General features: G+C 43.0%; 1 protein-coding gene across 1 annotated transcript; it reads left to right on the forward strand.

The window, feature by feature from the left end:
• Positions 1-288: 288 nt before the first annotated feature.
• Positions 289-17549, forward strand: cpsf1 (cleavage and polyadenylation specific factor 1). The gene is made up of 37 exons (XM_030788896.1): positions 289-445; positions 555-582; positions 685-818; positions 1008-1088; positions 1203-1354; positions 1642-1788; positions 2135-2274; positions 2676-2786; positions 2916-3009; positions 3293-3380; positions 3568-3708; positions 3989-4037; positions 4167-4261; positions 4556-4630; positions 4880-4960; positions 5990-6088; positions 6458-6571; positions 6941-7082; positions 7480-7658; positions 8047-8186; positions 8606-8786; positions 9149-9352; positions 9466-9555; positions 9664-9810; positions 10261-10413; positions 10618-10734; positions 11354-11444; positions 11755-11839; positions 12157-12298; positions 12719-12871; positions 13226-13402; positions 13584-13650; positions 13758-13805; positions 13919-14074; positions 14518-14647; positions 16905-17043; positions 17326-17549. Exons 1-37 carry the CDS (start codon positions 302-304, stop codon positions 17371-17373), a joined length of 4362 nt encoding a protein of 1453 aa, XP_030644756.1. The 5' UTR covers positions 289-301; the 3' UTR covers positions 17374-17549.
• Positions 17550-17893: the final 344 nt, after the last annotated feature.

Genomic DNA, 17893 nt, shown 5'->3' on the forward strand with positions numbered 1-17893 from the left:
ATCAACTTAACTATTCTCCCACCGACACAACATGTTTTATTAGTATCTGGAATTCTTTTTTCCGTCTTTGCAAAAAGTAGAGATATAGTTAGCCCATCTAGCTAATACCAACTTAGCTAGCAGGAGAATAACTCGCAGGCTGATGTTATGAGGTCTTGGTGTTCTTGATATGAATATTCCACATCATTCACTGTTCTTCAGTGGCTTCAGATTAGTGTTGCGTTCATTTAACACCCCGGACTCATGTGGTGCGTTTCCATCCTTTCCGTAGCGGGACAGGTGCTGAAAGCGCGCCGGCACAATGTACGCCGTGTACCGTCAGGCTCACACGCCCACCGCGGTGGAGTTCTCGGTCTACTGTAACTTCATATCCAGCGAAGAGAAAAACTTAGTGGTTGCTGGAACATCTCAGCTTTACGTCTATCGTATCATTCACGATGTGGAGGTACTTAATGTACATGCTGTTCTAGTTTTTGTACATTGACTGTTTACACTATAACATGAGAGAGACCCCTTAAACAACTTCTTCTTCTTTTTTCCCCCCTGTTTTGTAGAGCACTTCCAAAGCTGATAAATCCACAGGTACGTGTACACTGCTTTGTTTAAATATTGTTTAAAGTTATTTGTGATAAGAGACTCACACAGTGGCTTTCTAAACCTCACTTTTTTATATACCCTCCTCAGATGTTAAGAGCCGTAAGGAGAAGTTGGAGCTGGTGGCCTCCTTCTCCCTGTTTGGCAACGTCATGTCAATGGCCAGTGTTCAACTTGTAGGGACCAACAGAGATGCTTTGCTTCTCAGCTTCAAAGATGCAAAGGTATGTTTTAATGATCACATGACAAAATGTTACAAACGTATTTGTATCTTTCAATACAAAATGAAAGAAAATATTTAAGATGTTTTCTGATGCTTGAATGCTTAAATCCAGGTGTTCGGAATATAATGATTGTGCGCACGTGCGTGCGTGTGTGTGTGTGTGTGTGTGTGTGTGTGTGTATCCTGTCAGCTTTCCGTGGTGGAGTACGACCCAGGCACACACGACCTGAAGACTCTCTCACTTCATTTCTTTGAGGAACCAGAGCTCAGGGTATAGTTTTTTTTTTCTCTTTTTCTTTCTTTTTTTTTCCTTCTCTTTTCTTCTCTTCTCATCTCAGACACATGTGTTATCACCGATGTCCTGTTATTTTTGTCCTCTTTTTAGGATGGCTTTGTGCAGAATGTACACATACCCATCGTGCGGGTAGACCCAGAGAATCGCTGTGCTGTGATGCTGATCTACGGCACTCAGCTTGTTGTCCTGCCTTTTAGGAAGGACACGCTGACTGACGAACAGGAGGGCATTGTGGGAGAGGGGTAGGGACACGTCATCATTTCCACTACTATAATATATAACTCACAGTACATTGCATATAAAATACACTTATCATCATGGTGTGGCATGATAATAGTTCAACTAATAATTTGTTATTTATGATTGTACGTCACAGTCGATCAAATGGCCTTTATGGGTTTTTATTTCCTCCAATTAAAGAGTATTTAGAAAGTTTACCATTTGTTATGAAAACCAAGCTTGCCCTGGTGTTCACAGTCCATCTCTCTAATTCTTCCTCTTTGCACTTGCTCCTATATCCCCTCTGCAGACAGAAGTCCAGCTTCCTGCCCAGTTACATCATCGACGTGCGTGAATTGGATGAAAAGCTCCTGAACATCATTGATATGAAATTTCTCCATGGTTACTATGAACCCACGCTACTCATATTGTATGAGCCCAATCAAACATGGCCTGGGTATGAGCTGCCACACGCACACGCACACACACACACACACACACACAAGTCAGCCTGGGATTGATTTTATCCCAGTTTCACGTGTTATTATGGAACACAGAAATGAGATTAGAGATAGTTCGTCTGGCCAATAAAACCTTGTTTAAGTCTGACTGTTTGTTGGGCAGTAAGGGAGAGTTTGGCAGCGTGTTATTTAGATTCCACATTTCTGGATGGTTATAACACTTTTAAAGAATGAAGATCACCGCGTGGAGTATTTAGGCTTGACAACCACGAGTCTGGAACAATGAAGAGTTTCCTTTCCGTGTATGTGTTTAACTCTGGTTCTTGTCTGTCCGTGTCTCAGGCGCGTGGCGGTCCGTCAGGACACCTGTAGCATCGTGGCCATCTCTCTGAACATCATGCAGAAGGTTCATCCAGTCATCTGGTCTCTGAGTAACCTCCCCTTTGACTGCACACAGGTCATGGCTGTGCCCAAACCCATAGGTAAAACACCCGTCCCATCCCCCCGCACTGAGTTCCCTCCCCGTGTCTCCTCATCCCCAGCTCATCCCGGGGGGGCCTTTACCGTCCATTCAGTCTCTGAACAGAAATCTGTATGTTCAGTCTGTGTAATGATAATGACATTCTTATTTCCACTGGGTTTTTACATGTTTTTTGTTTGTTTTTAAACTTTGTCTGTCTCAAAAATAAACAAGAAAATACATATATGAGTGATTCACAAAGTGGGACGCTTAAGTATAATTATCATCGCTCAGTGAATCAAACAAAGTGTATTATTCCTCTAGAAAAGATGATTTGATATTTGTACAGTGGTCCTGCGATATTCATGAATCAGGAGTGAGATTTGCTTTGATACGATCGTTTGGTGTTTTGTCTCTCTTTAGGTGGGGTGGTAGTGTTTGCAGTCAATTCCTTACTGTATCTGAACCAAAGCGTCCCACCATACGGGGTGTCGCTCAACAGTCAGACCAACGGCACCACCGCCTTCCCCCTCCGTAAGCCTCCCTTCATTCATGATCACCCCCACGTGTGACGCCCGGCCTCAGTTTCTGTCAGCTCTCTCTCTCTCTCTCACAGGAATGACTGTGTAACAGCTCTGTTTCATTTCTTTGGCCTTTATTCAGGAGTTCAGGAGGAGGTGAAGATTACCCTGGACTGTTCTCAGGCAGCGTTCATCGCCTCTGATAAAATGGTTATCTCTCTGAAGGGCGGAGAAATGTGAGTGTTCGCTCTTTAGAACAGACAACAGTCCATTATAAATGCCGGTCTGTCACACACCAGTAAATTACAAACACAGCGCTATGATAGATGAGTCTGAAGTGTTGTATGATTTCCTGTATTATACACTATTGTGTGAACAAGGTAAACCAAGCTCAGTGTTTCTTACTCTCCTTCTCTCTAAGCGTAACTCAGCTGTGTGTCATTACGTGTGTATCGTTACGTGTGTATTATGGTGTGTGGACAGGTCTGTGACTGTCTCTTAACCTTCTCCTGTCTGTAGTTATGTACTGACCCTCATCACAGACGGCATGAGGAGCGTGCGAGCGTTTCACTTCGACAAAGCGGCCGCCAGCGTCCTCACCACCTGCGTAAGTACCGGCGACGCCGCGGTTTGGAAATGCCGACCCGTCGCTTCTCATTACTCTCTCACCCGTCTGGGTCAGGCGCGTCCTGGGCTCCTGTTACGCTGACTATGAGGATCTGCCCGCACCTGCCGACCCGGTGATCCCTGTTAGGTAACAGTAAGTACATCTGTTTCTCTGTCTCTCCTCTCAGATGATGACCATGGAGCCTGGCTATCTGTTTCTGGGTTCACGTCTGGGTAACTCCCTCCTCCTCAAGTACACAGAGAAAATACAGGAGACGCCGATAGAGGAGGGGAAAGAGAAGGACAAAGATAAAGAAAAAGAAAAACAGGTGAGTGTGTGTGTGTGTGTACTAAAAAAAAACAAAGATCCTGCTGATATGGATCGTGTTGAGCTGTAGAATTTCATGAACACTAACTTCTGCGTTGTTGTCTTTTATTTGACGACGTAATTTTAAATACTTCTCATTTCTGTAAAACATGTATTGTCGTATTCGTTAGCAGAATTATATTCCTATTTTTTTTATTTAGTTTAAACAAAGCTGAACCAGTTTGTCGTTAAAGTGAGTCGTCAATACCGTTTCACTCACTCTCCCCCTCCTCACGCTGCAGGAAGAGCCACCGAGCAAAAAGAAGAGGGTGGACTCTACGAACTGGGCAGGTAGGCCGTTGAAAATGCCCGTTCTTATTTTGTCCACGCCACTGGCGTTTTTTTCCCCTCTGGCTCTGTAACTGAGTCAGTGATGCGCAGACTTGTAACTGACGTGTATGTATGTGGGGTCCTGTACAGCTGGGAAGGCGTCTCTGCTGGACGAACTGGACGAGATTGAGGTGTATGGGAGCGAGGCCCAGTCAGGCACTCAGCTGGCCACCTATTCTTTTGAGGTAATGTCTCTTATGTTGGGCTCTGTCAGTCATATTAGACAGTGTTAGTTTTCCACTCCCATAATTAGATCCTGTTATAAGCTTTCTGCTTCTACAAAGCTGATTGCAATATTGGTCATAAGGAAAATATACAGTATTTAATGTGAATGTTTCATTAGTACATATATTTTTCTATTGAAAGCTCACTATTGTAAGCATTCATGTTTACAGTAAACATGTTATGTGTGTGGACTGTTATCATATAACTGGGTCTGAGATACCTTCTTGTGTGTGTGTGTCTGTGTGTGTTGGCAGGTTTGTGATAGTATATTGAATATTGGTCCCTGTGTCAATGCATCTATGGGAGAGCCAGCATTCCTCTCTGAAGAGGTACTTTTCCTTTTTTCTCTGTTTCTTTTTTTTTTTTTTATTCTGCTCTAAAAACTCCTAAAACACTTGTTTTCAGTACAAATTTACTGCCAGTATGGATGGAACCTTCAGAATGCTCCTTCGTTCTGGAATAAATGCAGACTAAGAACGCACTTGGTTTTCAAACCCTGGGTCGACCTCACGTTTTCTCTTACACGTTCGCTATTAACCCAGAACTGAACAGTAAATGACTAGTTCCTCTGGCATCAGTTCCAGGGTAACCCAGAACCGGACCTGGAGGTGGTGGTGTGTTCTGGATATGGCAAGAACGGGGCCCTGTCTGTGCTTCAGGTAAGAACTTTTCTCTACAGTGTTAGAGCTGTGTGTGTGTGTGTGTGGGTGTGTATGTGGGTGTGCCTACTGTTGCGTTACTTCTTCACATCTGCACATTTTGTCTGTGCGTCTGTACAGATCCAGTCCTGTTTGTTTGCTTTGTGTGTGTGTATGTGTGTGTTTGCGTGCGTGCATATTTGTGCATCACTAAGGAATGTGTGTGTGTGTGTGTGTGTGTGTGTAACTAACGCACAGCATGTAGACCTGTGGCAGTGAGGGTGGTCTGCCCCAGGTTGAGTGACAGTGCTAGAGTGAACTCTGGGATTACCAGGGGCTTCCTCAGAGATGATTGGAGAAGCCTTTAAAACACCCATGACACACAGGGGCAGAGCCTGAATGAAGTCATACTGCCTACTCATGTGCAATCTTTTTTAACACTACATGTGATTACTGTGATATTTAAACTGGCAGACTGACATTGGCGTTGAGATTTTATGTTTGTGTACTTTAAACAAATTTCAGATCTGCTCAGTGAACGTGATGTTCAAGTCTTATTTAACTGTTCTCGGTTGCTTAGGATTTCAAGAGGTTTTTAAATTTTTTTTTTTCCTTGCCTTAATGTAGAAGGAGGTTTACAATAACCTAATTCATGATTCAGTTGATTCTTGATTCAGTTTGCTCGATTCATTTGACTGATGATTCAGAGCTCTGACGTATCAGGTTTGAAGAACGTTTGTCTCGGTTTGTGTGGATGTCTGTTTGTCTTTTAATTTTTGCCGCTGTGTGTGTTCTCATTCGTGATGTTTGTTCACTCGCAAGGGCGCAAACATCACTGTTTGTTTCTACTCTCTTAGTGTTTTACCCGTTTGTCATTGTGTTTTCTGCATACGCTTGACCTTTGACTTGATATCGTTGTGACCTTTTTGTTTTCCGTTGGTCTCGTCTTGCGTTTGTTTTCGGTCTTGTCATGTTTTTAAACATGTCTTTTGAGTTTCTGTTATCCTCCGTTTGTCATTATGTAACACGTTGTTTTCCATCTCACTGTAGAGGAGCATCAGACCTCAGGTCGTCACCACGTTTGAACTGCCGGGTTGCCATGACATGTGGACGGTCATATCCAATGAGGAGAAGCCAGAGACTGTAAGGGCTCCTTTCATGGTTTCCATGGCAGCTGACCAAACAATAGAAAAGTCTTTAGAATGTGTTGGAACGGGATTGTGATTGCGAATCTACAGTTGTTTCCATGCTTGTTCAAAGCTTTTGATGTTGAGATGTTTTTTCTCATGCATTTGTACTTAAATGCATTTTTTCTCTCATCTCCTACCCCGTGTACTTTTTCCTGAATGCTGATGGCCTCTGCTTTGACCTGTACTCTCATAATTGGCTGATTAGTGCAGCATGTCCGCACAAAACTGGAAACTTCTGGGATCTGACTCACTCGTTAAAGCGGGGATTAAGCTGATTTAATTTAAATTTAGTCCTGTTCTATCCTATTGCCTGTTTCATGTCCTACAGCCTCCAGCAGAGGGAGACAGTGAGACCACAGAGGAGGAAAAACAGGAGCCTGTTGTAGAGGATGAGAAAAACAAACACGGTTTCCTCATCCTCAGCAGAGAGGACTCCACTATGGTACACACTGTACACATACTCACACAAACACACTCACTTGTTTACTACTCAGGTCTCATACAGCAAGCTACACACACACACACACACACACACACACAGCTCTCAGTTGCTCAAGGGTGTATTAACTAATTTGCCATGTGGTTCAACAAGGTTTGTTCCAAGAACTTTGTCAGCTGTAGCCCTGGTAATAGCAGTCATATGAACCGAGTATATTTACACTGCTACATGTTTGTCCATATCTCTTCTGTGTGGCTTCCGGGATTAAACATATTAGGTTACTAAGTATCTACACACAATGGGGCTTTTGAAAAATCTCTTGCTATGCGTGTGTGTGTGTGTGTGTGTGCGCGTGTGCGTGTGTGTGATTAGATCTTGCAGACTGGGCAGGAGATTATGGAATTGGACACCAGTGGTTTTGCCACTCAGGGGCCAACTGTGTTTGCTGGTAACATTGGGGACAACAAATATATCATCCAGGTGTCTCCGATGGGCATCCGGCTGCTGGAGGGAGGTAAAGAATCAGTGGTTTACCACCAGCTTCTCACATATCAAGGGATATGAATGCATGAAGAGGAAAACGCAGTTATATAGCTAATTTACATGTGTTATACATGTTCCCAAATTGTCTAAAGAGTCTTTGAGATAATAGGTGAAACATGAATTAAGAGCTTATTAACCATGATATAAGGATATTTAGGAGACGTACACTAAAGCAGTTCTTTTAACTTTAAGTATGTCAACTCTTTGTAACTGCCTGCCCATGGGTAATAATATCCTTTATTCTCAAAGCTCTACGTAAGATAAACTCAGTTGTATATTTACTGTGTCATACAGTAATGTTTCTTTTAGTTTTCGATTTATAAGAAAAAAGTTCCAGATTTGTTGACTTCTCCTCTGTCTCTCTTTAGTGATCCAGCTTCACTTCATCCCCGTGGACCTGGGATCTCCCATAGTGCACTGCTCCGTGGCCGACCCTTACGTGGTCATCATGACCGCGGAGGGCGTCGTCACCATGTTTGTTCTGAAGAGCGACTCGTACATGGGGAAGACTCATCGGCTGGCACTGCAGAAACCGCAGATCCACACGGTCAGTCAGCGTGTAGCCCTTAAGCTTGGCACGGACACATCAGAGACAGTTTCTGGCTTAAATAATTATGTATTGTCATGTTGCAGTAAGAGGGTAGAGAAACAACTGCCAAGTTACTTAGCCGAGAGAAAGTGGCTAATTGTATGTTTTGGTCAAAAAACCAAATGCTTTGTTAAGATGTGATTTGAAGCTCATCACGGGTCTTAGACACAGTAATCTGACACCTCTGAACCTTCAGTATAAGGGTTTCAAATGAGTGTCTGTCACTGTGTTTTAACATCTGTCCTCTTCTGTCTGGCAAACTGGTAACGTTCATGTAAAGCGGTGGGGTTTGTAAAACTCTGTTGCTATGTAAATTAATAGCTGTTTTCATGTTCTTGTCTCGTAGCAATCCCGCGTGATCACGCTGTGCGCGTATCGTGACATCAGCGGCATGTTCACCACAGAGAACAAAGTGAGCTTCCTCACCAAAGAGGACACAGTGGCCAGGAGTCTGTCTGAGGCTGAGACCATCATCCAGGATATGAGGTATGACATCATTCTGCCTTATTTGTACATGAGATATGACATCACTCTGCCTTATTTGTACGTGAGATATGACATCACTCTGCCTTTTTTTTGGACATGAGGTATGACATCACTCTGCCTTATTTGTACATGAGATATGACATCACTCTGCCTTTTTTTTTTTTGGACATGAGGTATGACATCACTCTGCCTTATTTGGACATGTGCTATGACGTCACTGCCTCATTCAGTAGATGAAGACCAATTGGCACCTGACTGTGTAACACTCTAGCCGTTTTTAAATATGTGTTGTTTTAAATCAGTTTACCTAACACTAAGCAAAGACTCGTAATTGTGCCAGTACATGTGGTAAATCGGCTCACAGGCCATCAGGAGTGTTCTCTCGTTCTCGTCTTGACTTTACTTTCTTCTTGCCTCAGTAACACCGTGGATGATGAGGAGGAAATGCTCTATGGAGACTCCAATCCTCTGGTCAGCCCCACCAAGGAGGAACCCAGCCGCAGTGCAGCCTCCGCAATGCATTCTGGGAAGGATGGCACCCAGGGCAAGATGGAGCCCACCCACTGGTGCTTGGTGATGAGGGAGAATGGTGTGATGGAGGTAAGGAGGACCCTTCTGCGCTGAAAATGGGAGAGTTAGTCCATTAGAAGGAATTGTGTTTTGTGTAGGAGTCTAATGCTTTTTCTGCATGGCATGCTAATTGCTGTGAATGAATGTGAATGGTCTGGAAACATCAAAATTTGTCTTAAGAAGAAAATTATTGATGCTTAGGATATCCACATTGTTGGTTATTTATATTTACTTAGTCCCATAACGATGTTCGTATTTCATATAGAGATGATGAAATGAAATGGGGGTAGTGATGCCACCCTGTATTTGTGTTTCATCTTTATGTGACGGAACAGGTGAGAGATCTGTTGCATCTGGAAGAAAAAGCATTTATTTTTTTCTCTCCTCTGTAGATCTACCAGCTTCCTGATTGGCGCCTGGTGTTCCTGGTGAAGAACTTTCCAGTGGGGCAGAGAGTACTGGTGGACAGTTCAGCTGGCCAATCAGCTCAGGGTGAAGTTAAAAAAGAGGAAGTTACACGCCAAGGAGAAATCCCATTGGTCAAAGAGGTTGCCCTGGTGTCTCTTGGTTACAACCACTCCCGACCATATCTGTTGGTCAGTGTGTTTTTATTTGTTCCCTGTCCTGTCATTCAGCACGTCCTTGGTCATCAGTAAAGACATTTTTGTATTAGGTATGGAGGTATTAATCTGAACCCTCTCTGACACAGGCACACGTGGATCAAGAGCTTCTCATTTACGAAGCTTTTCCGTACGACCAGCAGCAGGCTCAGAGTAACCTAAAAGTTCGCTTTAAGAAGGTGAGAGAGGGGATTAGCTCGGTTTAAAAACCATAACAGAGTTCACCCCAACGCTGCTCTTGTCAGGAAGAACCCCCAATCTTAACGGCGAAATTGCTATTCGTTTAGGTGCCTCACAACATCAACTTCAGAGAGAAGAAGTCAAAGTTCTCAAAGAAAGACAAGAGGCCAGAGGGTCCCGGAGAGGAGTTGTTGGGGGCCAAGGGTCGTGTGGCTAGGTTCCGCTACTTTGAGGACATCTCAGGGTACTCAGGGGTAAGGAACCCACAGGGGTGTGTGATCTCTGGTTCTTCATAGTTCTCCGTACTTGCTATTTTGTTTCTTGGTTCTCAGTACTCAGTAAAAGGGTTCGCTTGATTATTACTTAGTGCAATGCAGTCATCACATATGTTTAGCTTAACAAAAAAAAGTGCAGCGCTCATTAAAAAAAAAAAAAAAGAAAAACATATAGATAAAGTTGTGATATGAACCATGCAATTTTCAAAGTACTCAGTGGTGTAGCCTGACATGGCACAAAGGACATGAACTCACATACTGCTCTGCACAGGTCCTGACTAATGAGAGGTGTGTTTCTTAGGCTTTGGGCTCCATATGGCGGTGCTCATGAGATTAAAAACTCAGTCTGTTACAGAGGGAGGTTGAGTTGTTGAGTCGTTCGTGTGTTAGTGGGTGTGTAGTTCCTCTAATGCTGTTTGTCTTATTAAGGTGTTTATCTGTGGTCCTTCCCCTCACTGGATGCTGGTCACCTCTCGAGGTGCCATGAGACTTCACCCCATGACCATAGATGGCGCCATCGAGTCCTTCTCCCCCTTCCACAACGTCAACTGCCCCAAAGGCTTTCTCTACTTTAACAAGCAGGTACCTGTCCTCAGACAGTCAGCAGGCGGAGCGGTCACGTTTTAACGCTTGATGCTGCAACCTCTCGTTCACTTGGCTGATATTGCAGTGTATCCCAGAGTTCAGTCTTTGTTGAGTTTTGTGTTGCAGGGCGGATCTGTGTCAATTGTAGTGAGATTCTCTCTCTGTGTTCACTTGTGTGTGTGTGTGTGTGTGTGTGTATAGGGGGAGCTGAGGATCAGTGTCCTACCCACGTATCTTTCCTATGACGCTCCCTGGCCGGTCCGGAAGATTCCACTCAGGTGCACGGTCCACTACGTCACCTATCACGTGGAGTCTAAGGTAACGACAACTAAGATAAACCGTCGTCAAAACACATAGAGGTGTAACAGTCCAACCCATTCGTGGTTTGGTTTGTGCCTCGGTCATCGGGCCACGGTTCACTTTGTATCGTGGTTTGGCTTGAAAGAAAACTGAACCAGCTCAGACCCTCAGACCTCAGATCAGGTTTTTCAGTCTTTTTAATGTGAAGGCTTACGAACGTAACACAAAAGAACAAATTTAACACAAACAACAACAAAACTCTTGACAACTCTAACTTAACTCTAACAACAGATATTTTAAAGCTCTTCTCCATTACAAATGTAAACATCAGTATCACAGCTATTTGATATAAGAAAATCAAGACTGCAGCGTGTCTTTAGTCCCCATTAGGAAAGCTGACAGTGAAGTTGTATTTCTAGTAATATTACAGTGTTTATGTAGTACCACTCATACATAGAGAACAGGAGAAAGCGCTTGCCAAAACTCAAACTCCAACAAACCTGAAAGGACAAAAATGTCCTAATAAACATGCAGTGACATGAATGTCTAATCTGAGCTGTGTGTGTGTGTTTGTGTGTGTGTGTGTGTGTGTGTTTGTGTGTGTGTGTGTGTGTGTTTGTGTGTGTTTGTATATCAGGTCTATGCTGTTTGTAGCAGTGTTAAGGAGGCCTGCACACGCATTCCCAGGATGACGGGCGAGGAGAAGGAGTATGAAGTCATAGAGAGAGGTGAACCAAACCACCAGACGTCTAACACATTCACATTAATGTCCATACAAATTTAGCATAATGTGCTTGATTCATTCGTTTTTGATTTTTTTTGTGCATTTCACCTTTTATCATATGTTAAATGAAGACTCGCTCATTGACGGAAAACATTTATCATGATGTTCTAATGTACAGAACAGCACGTACATATTCTACTCGTTGGGCAGAATTAGACTGGACCGTATTGTCTTGGTTCCAGCGTAACAGGTTCATCATTTGTCCTGGAGCTTATTGTATGTCAATACTTGTGTATTTGTCTTGTGCCTGTCAGATGAGCGCTACATTAACCCTCAGCAGGAGAAATTCTCCATCCAACTCATTTCCCCAGTCAGCTGGGAGGCCATCCCAAACACACGGTGAGACCACAACACTGCTCCACCTTCCCTCACTGACACTCTACGCGTGTGTTTGTGCGTGTGTCTCACCTCGTATTAGGGCCCCTGGTATTTGATTTGTAGTCACTGTATCCCAGGCACCACTGAAGGATTATGGGGCTACACCAATAGGTTAATATTGGAGTATCAATATTTTAAAACAAGGGTATAAACATGTAAATCAATAAATGAATGTGGCTGAATGGATCTGGGTATGTGAGGTATTGTTTTGTCTTTAAAAGGCAGGATCCTGTGACCCCTGTTGCGTCATCGTTGTTGTGATCTCTGTTATTGATTAGGATTGATCTGGAGGAGTGGGAACATGTGACCAGCATGAAGACTGTGGCATTGAAGAGTCAGGAGACGGTGTCTGGGCTGAAGGGTTACGTTGCCGTGGGAACGTGTCTCATGCAGGGTGAGGAGGTCACCTGCAGGGGCCGGGTAAGAACTCGCTTGCTTCACACTTACAGCGCTGCTTAGACTCACCTGACCTCTCCAAAATACACAGTAACTGAAACACGATCCCTTAATCCCATTGTACAAGGCATTTAAGTCCAGACCAGCAACTACTTGCCGTAGTATTTAGGTCTGTAGGGTTGGGTCTAGACTCTAATTACTCGGCTACAGCGCTACAGTTATTTGGCAAGCCACTTATAGAAGTCAAGCAGTTAACGCTGACTGCCCTTCTACAGAACCGCATTGTTGTGTCAGATACTGTGTTGCTGATACCTGCTCCAGTCCGTACGCAGACATGTCATGATGACAGTTTCATGTAGATGTCAAAGTTTTGCGTGACGCGCCGTCACACCGGGTGGTGAGGTGTGTACTGACGGTGTCGTCTCCGGTCCTCTCTGTGCCCAGATTCTGATTCTGGACGTGATCGAGGTCGTGCCCGAGCCGGGGCAGCCCCTGACTAAGAATAAGTTTAAAGTGCTGTACGAGAAGGAGCAGAAGGGCCCCGTCACCGCCCTGTGTCACTGTAACGGATACCTCGTCTCTGCCATTGGACAGAAAGTGAGTGACTTCTATAGTGTCATCGGTTTTCTCTTGAAGAGTGTTTCAGTAGTTTAGGCAAAAAATACATGACCAAGAGAAAAATGTAAATGTAATGATAAAATCTGAGAGCATGACATCAGATAATATCTTATATGTTCTACATACGCTCAGTCATACTGTATGTGATTTAGGACAGAAGTAAATTTTGTTTTTTGGGTTTTTTTTTTATGTTTTAATATAAATAACTTAATTAAATTAATAACGCTCTCTCCCTTTCTCCCTCCTTCTCTCCCTTTCTCTCTCTCTCTCTCTCTCTCTCTCTCTCTCTCTCTCTCTTTCTCTCTCTCTCTGTTTCTCTTTCTCTCTCTGCAGATCTTCCTGTGGAGTCTGAAGGATAATGATCTGACAGGTATGGCCTTCATTGACACTCAGCTCTACATCCATCAGATGTTCAGCATAAAGAACTTCATCCTGGCCGCCGACGTGATGAAGAGCATCTCCTTACTGCGCTACCAGGAGGAGAGCAAGACCTTATCGCTCGTCAGCAGGGTACGGCCAGAGCCAATCACAGTCTGCTCTAAAACAGCAAGTCCCCCACGGAGTTTAGACTGGCTCTTTTTTTTCACCTCTTATAATGTCACGTACAATAGTTTTTGAATGTTTCAGACGTTCTTTTCGACCCATGCGTTGGGTAAAGGTGTTGTGTTGTAAACGATGTTTGTTTACCCAGGATGCAAAGCCGTTGGAGGTGTACAGCATAGAGTTCATGGTGGATAACAACCAGCTGGGCTTTCTCGGTGGGTAACTGTTCTGGAAATTATTTACGGAATGCAAACATATGCCGTGTCTGTGGGATTAGTCGCAGAGCTCTCTAATAACTTAACACGCGCTTTCTGTGTTTCAGTCTCTGACAGAGACAAAAACCTGTTGGTCTACATGTATCTCCCAGAGGGTAAGTGGTCTGGAAAAATAAATGCAAATCAACAAATAAGAAACTTGCTGTAAACACAGGCTCAGCGAACATGTCTGGACTTGGTTATTAAAGCCGCTTGTCCCGCTCTGCAGCTAAGGAGAGTTTTGGGGGGATGCGCCTCCTGCGTAGGGCAGACTTTAACGTTGGGGCCCATGTCAACACGTTCTGGAGGATGCCCTGTCACGGCATACAGGACCCTAACAACAAAAAGGCCCTGACCTGGGACAACAAACACATCACCTGGTTTGGTATGTCTCTGTCACACGCACGCACGCACACACACACACACACACACACTTTCACCTTTTTTTTTTTTTCTCTGCAGCTCTGCTCTCGGGCCTCTTTACAGTCATCTCTCCCCACAAATGTAGTTTATGGTTTAAAGTTTTGAGTGTATGCAAACACCAGATTTCACCAGGACCAATGTTATAGTTTTTGTCTCTTTTATTGATTACGCTGCATGTGGGTACCACCCTGCCACTAAAATGAAGAGTACTTGGGAGATAAATTTTGGCAGTTTTTCAAATCTCAGTCATGATACAGAATAATTAATCAACACAATCAATAATAATTAAACCCAATTCTAATAATCTCTTTCCTCCATCTATTTCAGTTGTTACATACACTGACATTGTAAACCCTCTCCTCTTTGTGTGTGTGTGTGTGTGTGTGTTTGTGTGTGTGTGTTTAGCGTCTCTGGACGGAGGCATTGGTCTGCTCTTGCCCATGCAGGAGAAGACATACAGGAGACTTCTGATGTTACAGAATGCCCTGACTACAATGCTACCACACCATGCTGGACTCAACCCTAAAGCTTTCAGGTACACACTTAGTAAAACAGTCAGTCAACTACTCCATTACTACTCAACAAAACACTCAGTCGACTACTCCCTTACTACTCAACAAAACACTCCAGTTGACTACTGCCTTACTACTCAACAAAACACTCAGTCGATTACTCCATTACTACTCAACAAAACACTCAGTTGACTACTCCATTACTACTCAACAAAACACTCAGTCGATTACTCCATTACTACTCAACAAAACACTCAGTCGACTACTCCCTTACTACTCAACAAAACACTCAGTCGACTACTCCATTACTACTCAACAAAACACTCAGTTGACTACTCCATTACTACTCAACAAAACACTCAGTCGACTACTCCATTACTACTCAACAAAACACTCCAGTTGACTACTCCATTACTACTCAACAAAACACTCCAGTTGACTACTCCCTTACTACTCAACAAAACACTCAGTCGACTACTCCATTACTACTCAACAAAACACTCCAGTTGACTACTCCATTACTACTCAACAAAACACTCAGTCGACTACTCCATTACTACTCAACAAAACACTCAGTTGACTACTCCATTACTACTCAACAAAACACTCAGTCGACTACTCCATTACTACTCAACAAAACACTCAGTCGACTACTCCATTACTACTCAACAAAACACTCCAGTTGACTACTCCATTACTACTCAACAAAACACTCAGTTGACTACTCCCTTACTACTCAACAAAACACTCAGTCGACTACTCCCTTACTACTCAACAAAACACTCCAGTTGACTACTCCATTACTACTCAACAAAACACTCCAGTTGACTACTCCATTACTACTCAACAAAACACTCAGTTGACTACTCCATTACTACTCAACAAAACACTCAGTTGACTACTCCATCACTACTCAACAAAACACTCAGTCGACTACTCCCTTACTACTCAACAAAACACTCCAGTTGACTACTCCATTACTACTCAACAAAACACTCCAGTTGACTACTCCCTTACTACTCAACAAAACACTCCAGTTGACTACTCCATTACTACTCAACAAAACACTCCAGTTGACTTCTCCCTTACTACTCAACAAAACACTCAGTCGACTACTCCATTACTACTCAACAAAACACTCCAGTTGACTACTCCATTACTACTCAACAAAACACTCCAGTTGACTACTCCCTTACTACTCAACAAAACACTCAGTCGACTACTCCATTACTACTCAACAAAACACTCCAGTTGACTACTCCATTACTACTCAACAAAACACTCAGTCGACTACTCCATTACTACTCAACAAAACACTCAGTTGACTACTCCATTACTACTCAACAAAACACTCAGTCGACTACTCCATTACTACTCAACAAAACACTCAGTTGACTACTCCATTACTACTCAACAAAACACTCAGTTGACTACTCCATCACTACTCAACAAAACACTCAGTCGACTACTCCATTACTACTCAACAAAACACTCCAGTTGACTACTCCATTACTACTCAACAAAACACTCCAGTTGACTACTCCCTTACTACTCAACAAAACACTCCAGTTGACTACTCCATTACTACTCAACAAAACACTCCAGTTGACTACTCCATTACTACTCAACAAAACACTCAGTCGACTACTCCATTACTACTCAACAAAACACTCCAGTTGACTACTCCATTACTACTCAACAAAACACTCAGTCGACTACTCCCTTACTACTCAACAAAACACTCAGTCGACTACTCCATTACTACTCAACAAAACACTCAGTCGACTACTCCATTACTACTCAACAAAACACTCAGTCGACTACTCCCTTACTACTCAACAAAACACTCAGTCGATTACTCCATTACTACTCAACAAAACACTCAGTCGACTACTCCATTACTACTCAACAAAACAGTCTACTACTCAGGCGTGTTGACCTCCTTCAGTAAAACTGGTTAGTGATCCGCTGAAGAATTATAACTGTTTTGTTTAAACCACTAAACGTTCATTTCTTCACCTTCCTTCCCCTTACTTCTTCCCCTCTCGTCGATTTCCTTTTCAAATGAATCCTGTCTCTTCCTTCATACACTATAGCAGCACACGTCTTCAGACTGTGGCCTGTGTAAACACATAGGCCGACAGAGACGAAGGTGTTCTAAGATATTCCCTGTCTGTTATCACATACTGATCACTGTAAATCATTATATACACACACACACACACACACACGTGTATATATTTTGAGGTCCTGATGTTGCTTGTGGTGGCTGTCTGACAGGATGCTGCATAGCGATCGGCGGACGCTGCAGAATCCAGTGCGGAACATTCTAGATGGAGAACTCCTCAACAAGTACCTGTACCTGAGCACCATGGAGCGTAGCGAGCTTGCCAAGAAGATTGGTACCACGTCAGACATTGTGAGTAACTCGTTATTTACTGGTCGTTTGTTCCAGTAGCTTCTATCGACTGCTCTTTACCTCAGTGTGGTTGGCTTCAGCTGGTGCTTGTGTAATTAATCTTGCTTGTAGTCTGTGTAGGGTGACTAGGCTGCTAATTTAAGATCTTTAATTCGCTCCATGACCTAATTGAGTTCTGCCTCATGACAAAACCTAAGAAAATAATATGGGAAATTACCCTTAATTACCCCTCATGAGATTAATTATGATGTTGTTAAACCAGGTTTTCTCAATCTGTTGCAGATTTTGGAGGACCTGTTGGAGATTGACAGGGTAACTGCTCACTTTTGAAGCGCCTGATTGGTCCCTGTGGATGTGGGATGTTCCTTGGCTGCTCCCTCTACATCTGATTGTTTTCTATGAATTGAAAAAAAAAAAATTGAGTTTCTTTAATGTCAGATTGTTTTTGAACAATGAGGAAGACAGGATGAAAATATGTTTTTGTTATACGATCTGTCCTGTCAAAGAAAAGTATTGTTTTGTATAATGTTTTATAAACAAAATGAATAAAAAAAAATTGCTACAAAAAGCTTCTGATGCTGTTTTGATTATATACTGTTAGTTAGATTATGATTATATATATTTTCTTTATCTAGCTATGTATTTATAGACCCTAGAGAAGAAATGCTGCAGGTGTCCAGTATGACTGATTTGAGTTTTTTGTATTTTTTAGTCACTTGAACATCAGTTGTTTTTCAACAGATGCTTTAGGTCTATGATTTGCATATCCTGCATGGACTTCTCTAGTAGGAGTGTGTGAAAATGTAAACCCTAAAATACAGTTATCATTATATATATATATATATATATA

The sequence above is a fragment of the Chanos chanos genome, chromosome 12 (genome assembly GCF_902362185.1).
Source record: "Chanos chanos chromosome 12, fChaCha1.1, whole genome shotgun sequence".
NCBI lineage: Eukaryota > Metazoa > Chordata > Actinopteri > Gonorynchiformes > Chanidae > Chanos > Chanos chanos.